Consider the following 14,074-nt stretch of genomic DNA (forward strand, 5'->3'; position numbering starts at 1 on the left):
TGAAATGTATTCAGTCAACAAAGTAGTATATCTAACCATTAAAAACAGTCAAATATACAGAAAATATAACTTAGATATATTCCACAAGTCCATTTTTAATGTACAGTGTGTTACAAAAGTTAAAATTTCATCTAAATACACTTCAAATATATGTAAAATATATATGACATGTAGTTAACAGTAAACCAGAATAAGTATTATCTACCAGATCAGACAAAATACAACAAAAATATAGTCAAAATATACACGAAATACAACTAATAAAGCATAAATCCAAAACAAAAGATCAAATCAGTTTACATAGAGTAAACTTTCCAAATCCCATTAAACCACCAATATAGCATAACATCGAAAAACATCGGATGTTCAACCATATGAAATACAATCATACTAGAAGAATATGAATTCAAGATGAATTCATTTTTTATTTTTAATAGAAATTTAAAGTAGAACTGTCTTAACAAATAAAATCAAAATGGACTTATTTATTCTTCTTATTGAGCGGCGGATTATCACACGAACGCCTGTTATGACCAAGACATCCACATCTATCGCAAGCATTCCTGTGTTTACCAATCATCAACTCCTGTAATGGCTTGTCCCTCTTCTTTTTTGGCCTCCCAGGGGGTCTCTTATAGATCGGTGGCATAACAACTTCATCTGATATAATTTTAGGAACATTCCACTCGGTCTCATCGGGAAGAGGATCAACCGGCACATCATATATTTTCACAATTGTTTCTGGCTTGAATAATTCCGAACAATATGCATCAGCAGTCAAATTTTTGTTCTTCAATACTGCCCATGCATGAGAACACGGTATCTCGTCCAGTTGGAACATCCTACAACTGCAAGTTTTCTTCTTCAAATCGATTATAAAACGCCTCGGTCCATCATTCACTGTGTAAACATATTCAGTTGACGCTTCAACTTGAGAACCATTTAACCAATAAACAAGCATTAACCTGGCAGTTTTACCATATTGGGAATATAGATAAATATAGATTAGATATAGTAAAATATAGATTAAATTTTTCTGTTGCAAACAAAGATACCCTCATTCGTATTGATTTGTACTCGTTGATCGACAACATCTCTTGATATCGCCTCATTAGTGTTGTGAATGTGTAGGTACCATTTTTTCTATTTGTGCAATTCCATCTACCAAACATCTTCCTCACTTCTTCAAGGAAATAAAATAAGTAACTCTCTTGCAGCAACCAGTTTTCCATTAATACATTCGGCTATATTCGAAGTCATTGTCCATCCTCTGTTAACAGGTGAATAAAGCCTAGACCATTTATCCCTTCCAGCATCTTCTAGGTATCGTTTTACTCGAATATCAACATTCCCAATCTTCTCCATCAATTTATCGAACTCATCCTGGCTGTATGCCTTCGCTAGTGAATAAAATATAGGACTCAACACCTCACTGTTTGTTGTGTATTGCTTTGTCACATTTTTCCACAAATGCCATATACAAGTCAAATGAGGAACAGTAGGATACACCTTAGAAACTGCGTGTATTGTGCTTTCATGTCTATTGGACACGACACACATATTTTGCCTAACACCATAAGCTTGCTTGAACAGTTCAAAGAATCACGTCCAGGACTTATTATTCTCAGAATCTATCACACCATACGCTAGTGGTAGGATATTACCTACAAAAATCAGTATATATTTATAATATATTCAACACATATTTTAACTGAATTTGATCTTATAAAACAACAGTATATATTTACAATATATTCACCACATATTTACAGTGTATTTCAGCATATATTATTCACAAATTAACACCAGCAATATATCCAGAGTATGTTTTTAGCAGCTTTATTTGCAAATCAATAGCATATTGTTGTATTTATAAAGAAAAACATTCATAGAATAGAATTACACATACCTGCTCCATCCAAAGTACTTGCCGACACAAATGTACCATTATACGTTGATTTAAGGTGTGCACCATCCACTATAACTATTGGTCTACAACACTCGAATCCCTTTATGAATGCTTTGAGTGCTACAAACAAATACATAAACTCATTTTCTGGTGATTTATGCATTTTAACAAGCGATCCAGGATACGTTTTATCAAGGATGTATATATAGGCCGGCAACTTCTTGTATGAATCAACTGGATCACCTCTGAAATCTTTTATAGCCTTCTCTCTAGCTCTCCATGCCATCATATAAGAAACATCCACGCCGAATTCGTTTTTAACATCGTCTATTATATCCCCAGGTGTGACCTTCCTTTTATGGTTAGTTATTTTCGCCTTGACAGCCGCTTCTCCAATAAACCAACTTGTTGCTTGTCTTTGTGAATACACATTGTCCTTCAACGGACATGTATGTTCGTCATCGAAAGATCTAACCCTGAACATTTCAGAATCCCCAATTCTCGACGCTCTGAACTTCCATTTACATTCCGGCGACCAACATCCCAGAGTATAGCTACATAATACAATGCAAATAGTACATATTGAATCAATTAAATATAGTTGAAATATACAAAAATATATCAGAAATTTATTGCATCAAACATTTTTAATTTAACAGTGTGCTAAATAAGTTAACAAATCATCTCAATATAGTACAAATATAACAAAAATACATCTGCACTTTCAGTTACTAGAATACATTTAGAAAATCATACCTTATAGCATTCGATCTCTCTGTTTTGAAATTGAATCTTTCACGAATTGCGTATTTCGTCATCACAATTTTCAAATTTTCCTTATCCTGGTAAATTTGATCGACAAAAACTCCTTTCGCTTCCGGTTTCGAAATTACCAAATTGTTATCATTCTCAAACAAAACAACAGCCTTTCCTGTAGAATCACAAACTTCCATACCATCCCGATTCTCGCTATATCCAATTTGCAGCACATCATCTCTAATAATACGATTACCAGATGCATCATCCTCAACATCAAAATCATGAATACTAACGCACATTGGATACATCCCCAAAACTCTATTTTCTCTCTTAAGCTCAAGGTAAACACGAACTCCCATATCGTTGTGTATTTCAATTGGTTGAAAATCGCCTTCAACAGTATATTTTATTGAAATAGTTTTCCTGCCAGTATCCACGCTTAATTGATTTGTAATCGTAGAAACTAACTCATCGTAATTGCAATTATCAATGAATACAACAACATCAATTTTGTAATTCACAAAACAGTTCTGATCGTTCCAAAAACCAGAATGACGGATCAACGCAGTTACGATTATCATTATCCTGTCGTTTTCGAATACAACAATGTGTTCTATTCAATTTAGCTGAAACAATAATATTTTTGAATCTATGAATCTGAGTTTTCGTATTCAAAATTTCAGAAAAGACGAAAAAAAAAGTTTGCAGTGAAAACATTGTTACCTCAATTATGAACTCAACTTGAATTCGATATTTCAACAGATGAATCAAATATATATTCGTCGTTCTAATCGAGCTCTGTTCACTGGTTTAATATTGTTATTTTTCAAAGATATTTGATGAACTAGTTTTTGAACCTTTTTATTTTTGGTTAAAAATATGAATGTACTTTTTGAATTCATTTTTATTTTGAATTTGTTAGCTGTTTGAATGAGATATGGAATGGGAGGATATTTGCGTGAATCAGGGAGCAATAAAACTGATTATAATTTAAATTGGAACAGATTTTGTTTCCATAAATATAGCACTTTCAGTTAGCCCAGCGTCTGTATTTCAGCTATATTTATACTATATTTTAGTACACCCGTCCACTAGCTAAATACAGAGGTATCTTGCTACGAATTGTAATTATAGAACATGTAGTTATAGGTCGTTGGAAGGAGCTAAAAGGTAGCTGTTTGTGAAAAAAATTCTTTTATAATTAAATCTTTTTGGAACTCATACTTTGCTGTTAGTAAATCGCTTCTTGTTTGTCTTGACAGCTCCAACATAAAGTATAACATAATATAATTTTAAATTACAGTCATAGTCAAAAGTAGAAGAATTAGGATATTTTAAAAAAAAATTATTTTAACACATAAAATCCACCAAAATAACGTTGGAGCTCTTAATCAAAAACGACAAATACAATTTGTTAACGACATAGTATGAAGGACTCCAAAGTACATTACAACAACATAAAAGTGTAATCTTATAAATAAGGTAAGAGGAGGATAGAATGTACGCAAATCTTATGTGTAGGTAGAGAAATTATTTCCGATCTCCAAAGTGCATTAATAAATAAAATTAAAATATTTTATATAATATTCCCTTTGTTCACTTTGCTTGCCTTACTTTCCTTTTTAGTCCGTTTCAGAAAAAAATTCTTTCATTTTTTGACAACTCTTTAATTTCAACTTTCCACATGGAATGTTTAAGACCTCAAGATTAAAGAGCATTTTGATACATTCCACATATTTTTAATTTAAGGCTACAATATTTAAAAGTCTTCTTTATTTTTTTAAACTCTGTGTTAAGTCAAAGTCAGACAAACAAATTGATTCGGAGGGAGTAATATACATTTTCTCTTTTGAATATATGTCTCAACTCATCAAACGACTTGAACAATGTTAATTAGTTCCATAGAATTTATTTTAAAACCTATATGACTTTAGTTATATAGTAATATGCAATTAGTGATTTTTTTGTCAAGGCCAAAAAATTTGTTATTCAAAATTAACATCCCAATTGTACATAATATGACTTGTTTGTCACACTTGACACAAGAAAGGATTCAAAGGACCTGACATGGAATCCACGTAGACTCAATAAGACCCACTTAAACAATCCCAAGTCCCAACCATCTAAAACCTGACAACATAAAATTGCAACAACAAAAATTTGTTACAAACAATCCAGACGGAAGTTCACAGCTCAACCAATCATTTCATCTTCTTCAATCATATCAATGTAACTCAAGCAATTCACCTGCAACAATTTTTCCAAAAATAATCATTGCCCTCTTCATAATCATCATCAATTTTCTTTCTAATTCTAGAATAATCCACAAAAAGAAAAAAAGATACAAAGACAACTGAATTGTCAAATACAACTCACAAAAAGATTGTTTCCTATCTATGCAAGGTTCTTGCCTTTGAGGCACTTCAACTTCCTTTTTCAATTTCAATTCCTTTTCTTCTACCAAAAATTTCCAACCCCATATTGATTTTTCAATTTTTTAAGGCTTTAAATTTCCCTTGGTCGAAAAAGCTATTGATATTTTAAAAATATGTCAGATCCAAATGATCATAAGTTAACAGGTTTACCAACACCAACAGCACCTCCGGGCACCGGAGATACAGAGAGCCAGACTCCGGTGCCCGGAGATATGGGCAGCGGGACTCCGGTGCCTGGTGGCACCAGGGTGGGACCTATCGTCGAGAGATGGAAGAGAGAAGATTTGTTGAAGAAGGGTTGTATGGGGTTGCGTTGTATTGGTTTGGTTTTCTCAGTGCTTGCTTTTATTATAATGGCTAGCAATAAGCATGGGGATTGGAGAGATTTTGATAAATATGAAGAATATAGGTATGTATTTGATATCACATTATTATTATGAGACTTGGATTTAGAATTCAAACTTAACGGGTTTCAAGATTCGGAATTCTTTAAAATGCGTCCAAAACTTAATATTTATACTATTCTTTAGGGTCGATTAAACTCACTCCTAGCTCGCTAAGGGGTCGTTTGTTAGAGTGTATAAGAACAGTACTAGATATGATGTATTAATAATGCTGAAATTAGTAATATAGAGATTAGTTATGAAGAGATTAGTTATGCCGAGATTATTTCTTATCCACGGTTTGATTTGGTGTATTAAGGGGCAGTTCTGTTTTAAACTATGCTTATCCATGTATTAATAACCCTTGTATTGCTAATATCATGGTTTGCTATGTGTAAGAATAATATTGAATAGGGTGTACATAGGTTGAAAAACACTATCAAACAAGGGATTAATAATACTAAAGCTAATACATGTATTATTTTCTCTAATATATCCTACCAAACGACTCCTAAGTCCGTCTCTAACAATATCATGGATTTTTGTTTTTGTTCTTTTTTTATGATCTTGTTAATTCAATTGTGTTTTGGGTAAATGCAGGTATGTGCTAGCTATAGCAATTCTATCCACATTGTATACAGGACTGCTGGTGCTGAGACACGTTCATGAACTTTCAACTAACAACGAAATATTTTCGCGGCAGAATTTAGCTTTGCTAGAATTTTTTGGTGATCAGGTTTGTGAATTTTTCATGGTATGCATAATAGAACTGTAAATTCAGTGACTTATTCGTTGATTTCGAACCGTGGTTGAATTGCAGTTGATGGCATACTTGTTATTATCAGCTGCTTCATCTGCGGTACCACTGACAAATAGAATGAGAGAAAACAATGACAATATATTCACAGATTCTTCAGCATCAGCAATTGGCATGGAGTTCGTCGCATTTCTAGCTCTGGCAGTGTCAGCTATCATTTCTGGATATAAACTTTCAAACCAAACCTACATCTGATAAGGATAATAAAACATAAAGTTTTATTGATAATTCTTTTGTTTCTCTAGATTTCCTTCATTTGTTACTAAACCCCCACATTCTTCCCTTGTATATCATTTGTGTCTAAGCAAGAAAGACCTTCACTGTTTATACGGAACCTGTATGTAAGAAATCACAGTACAAATTTATCTGTTTGTATAGACCCTTTGTTCATTGGAGAAGTCCTCTTTCTGTGGTTAAATATCTATAACAATTTGTTGAGGAGTAGAAATTTTCAAGAACTTCCAGGAACATCATATCAGAAGAAGTCAAATCTGAAATTTGCATCAAGAAAAGCTGGTACCAAATATAATGTTGATACCTACTAAGGGGACAATGCTTCTGTAGATTTAACTATATTTGAATAGAAAGTGACCATTTTAATAATGTAGTTTATCTTCAAAGTCTAGAAAAGAACCCTGATATCGTTGGTGGAAGTATCCTCTTGATTTATGGTTAAATAAAAACGAGAAAATCCGAGGGACACGACTGAATGGCAACTTCTAAAGAATGAAAATTCAATTTTCCACAAAAAAAGTATATCAACTTTCAAGTATACAAAAAAATCTTAATGTGGGATTACAGCTGCTAAGCAATCTAGATCCAGGCTAAAAACAAATAAAATAATGGACTAACTCTTATTAGGATCATAAAACCTAACTAGGTAATCTAGACAAAAACCATCATAAGTTACAATGAATACAGTGACTTGAGAAAGAAATCTCTATCTTTTTTGGCATTTTGGTATAAAGAAATTTCAGTTAAGAAAAGAGTTGAAGAATAAATCATCTTTAGGTTCTTCTTTGCTTATCGGCTTGTTCATGTGCTGCATTTGGTTCATGTAAGATCCCGATGACGTTCCAAATCCTGAATAACTTGAAGTACTTTCAGAGCTCTGTAGCATCTGCAGGGTGATTGGTGGTTGATTCTGTGTTGTGTTGTTAAAAAAAGTGTCATTAAAATTCATTCCCTGGTTAGAATGGCTAGTCAATACTGAAGGTCTTGAAACTATTGGCATATGGTTGTTGTTGTTGTTGTTGCCAGATGGCGGTTTATTCATAGCGTAGCTCCCACTACCGCGTGCTGCTGGAACATCGTGGTTGTGTTTTCCTTCATATGTTGTGATAACTGCTCTTAGATCATGAGACGCTCGCTCCACATGCTTCCTAACTGGACACCCAGTAAATGTGCATTTGTAGTAACTCCTGCAAAAACATAGCAATGAACTCACATTAAGACTTACTTTTTCATTCAAAATTTCAAGGACATGAAATGAGAAGCTTTCTATGACTAAGAACAGTGTGTGTGTGATAAGAGATTTGATCTTCTCTTTTTACTCCCTATTTATGCTAACTGCTCATTCAATTCTCTGCATAGTAAGATGTTGTAACAAGAAAAAAAAAAACTACTACTCCTCTATCCCAATTTATGTGATACACTTTCTCTTTTAGTCTGTAAAAAAAAAAAGATATATTTCCTTATTTGAAAATAATTTAACTTTAAACTTTACCTTTTACGCTTAACGAGATGATCTATGACAACACAAATATCTTTGGCTTATTTTAGATCATAAGATTCAAAAGTCTTTCTTTATTTCTTAAACTTGTGTCCAGTCAAACTATATCACATAAATAGGGATGGAGGGAGTATAATTTCATAGTGTAGGGATTTCTGACCTTGGGTTTGGATTGCCCTTGACAACTTTTTGTCCATATTTTCTCCATCTATAACCATCATCAAGAATGTCGATGTCACTTGTGGTTTGAACTACAATTCTAGGTTCACGTACTGTTCTACTTGCAGATGATATGACCTCGTTTTCATTGTCACCCTTCCTGAAAGGACAATTAACACGACACAACATTCAGATTCCATATCAAGTATCAACAAAAGGAAAACATTTAAAGATTTTGTGTTAAGCGCGCTAACCATCTCTTTGCCTCGGGTTCATTTTCATCATTTTCTCCTGACTTACTAATAGGAGAACCTTGATCAACATCCTCTTCGCCAAAAGAAGCTGAAGAATTGTCTGCCACGGCCAAGGAATCTCTATGAGCATTTTCATGAAACGCATTTGCCTGATTTGTTATATCCAAGTTGGAGTTGTAAGCAAGGTTTTGAATCGATTGTGAAGACGATCTTCTGGTGGATTGAGGCTTTGGATGATTATGGCTCCCCTTATAAACTATCTCAGTAATATGTCCATCCAAATTTCTTTCGACCTTCTTTTTCGTAGGACAATTGGGAAACGTGCACTTATAATAGCTTCGCGGATTCTCGCTTCCTTTCACTTGTTTTTGCCCATATTTTCTCCAATTATATCCATCTTCTGCCTTTTGTTCTCTAACATATTGAGCTGGTTGACAATAATGCACTGGAGTAGGATCATTCTGCATGTTATCTTGGGAGAAGATTTGAATTGGAGCCACTTCTGATTTCACCCCAGTTAATTTTGTTGCTGAGAATTCATTTGTATGTTGCTGCCTTATCATTAAGTCTTCCTGTTTTATCCAATTAATTATAACAAAACCAAGTTTAGAGATTTCCAATGGAAAGGAAACTTGAAAGAAAAGAAACAACTTATGGTTGTTGGTCTAAGTAGACTTTTGTCGTTTATATTTATTGCAAATTGCAATCTTGCTTCCATGTCATGACCAGTAAATACTGAACATATCTTCAAACTAAATATTATTTGCAAGCATTTAAATAATATTTGCAAATAAATGTTTGTTTTACTATTTTGTTCGTTATTTCAACTTCAACTTGGAACTCCGTAGTTGAAGTTTGAATACTTAACTATGGAGGAAAAAGAAAATCAAAACTTAAGTGAGATTCATGTCCAAACGCAACTTTAGCTTCCAAATTAAATACTTTTTTTTCAGCTTCAACTTCAAATACACGTTTTTCAATTCGACCAAATACTCATTGTTCAACTTCCAAATTGTTTCATTTGAAAAACTAAACTTTCCAGCAAAGAGATAGACATGATATGGAATTGGAATATTCTTGGAGAGTTCAACTATTAACTGTCAATGAAACTGATAAGCTTGACAATTTCTTAAAGGTTCATGAAAAGAAATGGATAACTACTAGTCAATGCTACACAGATATTTTATAGAATACAACAATAACTACGCTTCTGTTGTACGAATCATATCGTTTCATTTAAGCTTATCTCAAACCAATATTATACAATAGAACACAAATTCGAAATTTCCAACAACCTAATATATGATAGGGAAAGCAAAAAAAAAAAAAAAAAAACGAAGAAGAATAAGGAAATATACCAATGACTTTCTTGGAGCAGAAGACTGAAACATTGATGATGAAGTCGCAGGCCTACTTTGGAAAGAGAAATCACAAGTCCTTGAGTTATCCTCCTTTGAATTCATATTACCAAAACTCCCTGTAGTTGGTGATGCAAGAGTCTGCTCAGAAATAAAATTCTTGGTCAGACCAGTTAACAATATTGTAAAAACACTAAAAAAAAAATAAAAAAAAACTGAAAATAGCTACGAACTTCATCCCCAATCTGTTACTAATGCGGCAGATTTTGCAGCTTAGCTACAAAATTTGTCTGTTGCTAATTACTGTTTTTGTAGTAGTAAAAGTAGCTTAAACAAAATGTAAATAATTTCAAGAAATTAGCAAAGAAACTTACATTGGAATTGTTAAACATAACTGGTGAGTCCAAAAGAACAGATGGACTTAAAGAAGGAGGAAAGGCAAGATAAGAAGAAGGAGAAGCTGGTGATGAAGATGATATCATTGGCAAAGAAGATGGTGGAAATGACTTAAACTTTGGAATCTCATCTTTGTTTGAATTATTCATAATTCTCTGATCACTAAATCCCCAATTCTTGTTGTTATTATTATCATTATCAGAAAGAAGGTCACTAAAAGAAGAAGTCATGAATTGGGAAGATGAAAAAGAATAGTTGTTGCTGTTAAAAGCATTCATAAAAGTGTTCATATTTCCACCTGAAGAAGCCATATAAATTTTTTCAAGAAACAAAAAAACAGGACAAGAAAGTTTTCAAACTTTTTGAAAGGTTATATTGGATTTTGGTTTGACAAAAAAATTTAAGAGGAAAAAATGATGAATGCTTAGATTTTTATAAAAGAAAAGAGTTGCGGTGTGTTCATTTATAAATTCTTGGCCTTAAGGTCTTTTAGGCTTTTTCTAGGAAGCTAAAAGGTAACTTTGACCGTAGAATTTTTGGAAACGTTTTTTTTTCTTCTTCTTCGAATTTTTGTGATAGTCAAGGCTTGTGGGTTTGACCAATTCTCGGCGGCTGAATCAAAAGGGAAGTGGGTATTTATCCTCTACGTTTAATAACACCGTACAACAATCAGCAGCCACATGACACAGATAAGACAAATATTTCCCCGCGTTATCATGTTTACGTCAAACAAAATAATTTAATCTTGATAGTTAAAAACTAGGGGGAGAATACGTATCATTTAACTATAATTAAATGATTAATGCGTAAATGGAAACACATCTAACGAAACTTTTCTATTATAGTGTCGTTTGTCTGGATAATTTATTGTTGCTATAGCGAAAGGACGTTATATAGAACATATAATATACTCCCACCGTCCCAATTTATATGAGGGTTTTACTATTTGGAGAGTCAAACAGTTCTTTTTGGACTACAGTTTTGTCCAACTCTTTTCAGATATTGTAAATTATTAATTATGTAAACTTATAGTACTTTTATGTAGTTTTTGAATATGTAAATTTTATCATAAAATACTCGATGAATCTACGTTTGAAATCGAGTCATAGATTAACCGCTTTGATCCTTATACTCCGAACACCATCATATAAACTGGGACGGAGGGAGTAACATGTACATGAAAATTGGTTGCAAGAAAAATATTGGCTGTTATAGTAAAATATTGTTATAGATGATCGTTGTTAATACTTGTTATAGAAAGGTTTAACCGCATATATTCATTAATTTGATGTAAACACTGAAAGTAAGTAATTCTTTTATCACGGATCATGCACATATACACTTAATATAGTAGTAACGCCTCTAACCTTCAGCTAGTTGACATTTTTCCTTTATTAGTACTACTATCAAATCTTCTTGTTGGTATTATTGTAACATTAGTGGTATACCTTTCCTTTTTTCTTCTTTTTGAACGTCTAGGATCTATTTTCTTTGTCGATTAGTTTGGAAAAGTCCCCATATGACATGTGAATTATTGTTAAATATCAAAATGGTTTCGTTTGTAACTTTTATTGGGAACAACTCGGCCACGCAAAAGTCATTCTTGGTCTCAACTCTCAAGTCTAGTATAAAAGACGAGTAGTACTATATATATACTGATTAATGTAAAAATAAACAAATTACGTTGAAACATTCTCCGAATATAGAAAATTCATATAATTGACCTCAACTAGTTCGGAATACATGTGTTAGGTTGTAATACTTTTGTGATCTAATACTTCAAAAGAGAGAGTTTTTTGTCCAATTACTTATCTTAGTGAAAAGTAAGAAAGGAAAATGTTAATCCTTTGGTTACTTCAGAGTCACTACTTTTAATTAATTCCTTAATTACTTGTAAGTGTTCTTCAATTTTGATGACCAAATAGATATTACAACTTCTAATTAATTTCTGAAAGTTAAATTTGTTATAAAAGATGGGACTGGAATAAGTTAGTGCTTGTGGAAAAATAGTTAAATAAATACATCAAGCTCATTTTATATAACAATATCCTTTTGCAACATTTTGGGCTTGACCATGAACAAGTTGATATATAATCTTGGTTAATTATTTTATGAGTCGTGAGCATGTGTGGTCTTATAAATTATAAGGGTGACGTGCATACTCGTTACTCGTTAGAAATATTAATTAAAACTATCATTTTAGAGTTTTGTTAGGAATTCTGAAATCTTAGTTAGAGAATTTTATACGAAGTGAACATAGGTATATAGCAGGTGGACCAAACAAGCCTTATAGTGTGTTATTACTTGGTCAAAGTCATTTCTTAGAGTTTCAGTCCAAAGGGTACTTATATTTTAAGAAAAATAAATGAAGAACCGAAAAAGAAGAAGGTACTTCGATTTTTAAAAATAAGATTAAAATGACAAGTGAGAAACAATAATACAATGTTTTGATAAGAATGTGTTGCTATCATCCTTCTAAGGTCCACCTGTTCAAGTTTTGTTTTGCTTTGTTTTTTTTTTTTTTTTTTTTTTGCATTTGCAGTTCTAATTTTGGCTACTGGCTGTTCTTTTGTCTAAATTTATTTATAGTTATTCTGTCCTTTCATATTTCCAAACAAAAGATTAACCATTGTACTTTGACCATTCTTAATTGGTTCAACAACAACAACAACAACCCAGTGAAATCCCACATCGTGGGGTCTGGGGAGGGTAGAGTGTACGCAGACCTTACTCCTACCAAGGTAGGACGGCTGTTTCCGAAAGACCCTCGGCTCAATAAAAGCATAAAAAGAAGTCAGATAAGGTTAAGAGAATCAAAGCGATATGAAATGAAATAATGCAAGCGACACAGATAACACAGGATAATCAAAGCACAGGAAATAACAGATAATAGCAGAAATCTGAGCAGAAGAAATTATATTGCGATAATGCGACTGCTAATAAGAACGGAAAACGAGACTATATACTAGCCTTCTACCCTAATTTGGGTCCTCCAAACCCTCATATCTAAGGTCATGTCCTCGGTAAGCTGTAGTTGCGCCATGTCGTGTCTAATTACCTCTCCCCAATACTTCTTCGGTCTACCCCTACCTCGTCTGAAACCATCCATGGCCAACCTCTCACACCTCCGCACTGGGGCATCTGTGTCTCTCCTCTTCACATGCCCAAACCATCTCAATCTCGCTTCTCGCATCTTATCTTCCACCGAGGCCACCCCCACCTTATCCCGAATATACTCATTCCTAATCCTGTCACTCCTGGTGTGGCCACACATCCATCTTAACATTCTCATCTCGGAAACTTTCATCTTTTGAACGTGAGAGATCTTAACCGGCCAACACTCCGCCCCATACAACATAATCAGTCTAACCACCACTTTGTAGAACTTGCCCTTAAGTTTTGGTGGCACCTTCTTGTCACATAGCACTCCGGAAGTAAGCCTCCATTTCATCCACCCTGCCCCAATACGATGTGTGACATCATCGTCAATCTCCCCGCAGCTTTGCAGAATAGACCCAAGGTACTTGAAACTACTTTTCTTCTGGATGGCCTGGGTACCAAGTCTCACTTCCAAGACAGCCTCCTGAGGTGCTTCACTGAACTTACACTCCAAGTACTCTGTCTTGGTCCTACTCAGCTTAAACTCTTTAGACTCCAGAGTATGTCTCCAACTCTCCAGCTTAGCGTTAACTCCGCTACGAGTCTCGTCGATCAGGACTATGTCGTCCGCGAACAACATACACCATGGCACCTCACCTTGAATTTGCCGTGTCAATTCATCCATCACCAAGGCAAATAAAAACAGACTAAGAGCTGATCCTTGATGCAACCCCATCACAACTGAAAAGTGCTCTGAGACTCCTCCTACTGTC

At 33.7% G+C, this 14,074-nt stretch overlaps 2 protein-coding genes across 2 annotated transcripts; one reads left to right on the forward strand and one right to left on the reverse strand.

Moving 5' to 3' along the window:
• Nucleotides 1-4,792: 4,792 nt before the first annotated feature.
• Nucleotides 4,793-6,901, forward strand: LOC132631157 (CASP-like protein 4B1). Its single transcript, XM_060346756.1, has 3 exons — nt 4,793-5,512; nt 6,087-6,222; nt 6,307-6,901. Exons 1-3 carry the CDS (start codon nt 5,217-5,219, stop codon nt 6,496-6,498), a joined length of 624 nt encoding a protein of 207 aa, XP_060202739.1. The 5' UTR covers nt 4,793-5,216; the 3' UTR covers nt 6,499-6,901.
• Nucleotides 6,902-7,013: 112 nt separating this feature from the next.
• Nucleotides 7,014-10,643, reverse strand: LOC132631156 (probable WRKY transcription factor 26). Its single transcript, XM_060346755.1, has 5 exons — nt 10,181-10,643; nt 9,807-9,947; nt 8,449-9,020; nt 8,196-8,354; nt 7,014-7,724 (listed from the first exon to the last, which is right to left on the reverse strand). Exons 1-5 carry the CDS (start codon nt 10,511-10,513, stop codon nt 7,277-7,279), a joined length of 1,653 nt encoding a protein of 550 aa, XP_060202738.1. The 5' UTR covers nt 10,514-10,643; the 3' UTR covers nt 7,014-7,276.
• Between the last annotated feature and the right edge of the window lie 3,431 nt (nt 10,644-14,074).

The sequence above is a fragment of the Lycium barbarum genome, chromosome 3, assembly GCF_019175385.1.
Source record: "Lycium barbarum isolate Lr01 chromosome 3, ASM1917538v2, whole genome shotgun sequence".
Taxonomy (NCBI): Eukaryota; Viridiplantae; Streptophyta; class Magnoliopsida; order Solanales; family Solanaceae; genus Lycium; species Lycium barbarum.

Coding starts and splice junctions, on each gene's coding strand:
- LOC132631157 (XM_060346756.1), top strand. CDS start 5,217: ATGTCAGATCCAAATGATCATAAGTTAACAGGTTTACCAACACCAACA. Junction 5,513..6,086: donor GATAAATATGAAGAATATAG/GTATGTATTTGA, acceptor GGGTAAATGCAG/GTATGTGCTAGCTATAGCAA. Junction 6,223..6,306: donor TAGAATTTTTTGGTGATCAG/GTTTGTGAATTT, acceptor GTTGAATTGCAG/TTGATGGCATACTTGTTATT.
- LOC132631156 (XM_060346755.1), bottom strand. CDS start 10,513: ATGGCTTCTTCAGGTGGAAATATGAACACTTTTATGAATGCTTTTAAC. Junction 9,948..10,180: donor TTATGTTTAACAATTCCAAT/GTAAGTTTCTTT, acceptor ATTTCTGAGCAG/ACTCTTGCATCACCAACTAC. Junction 9,021..9,806: donor CTGCTCCAAGAAAGTCATTG/GTATATTTCCTT, acceptor TGGATAAAACAG/GAAGACTTAATGATAAGGCA.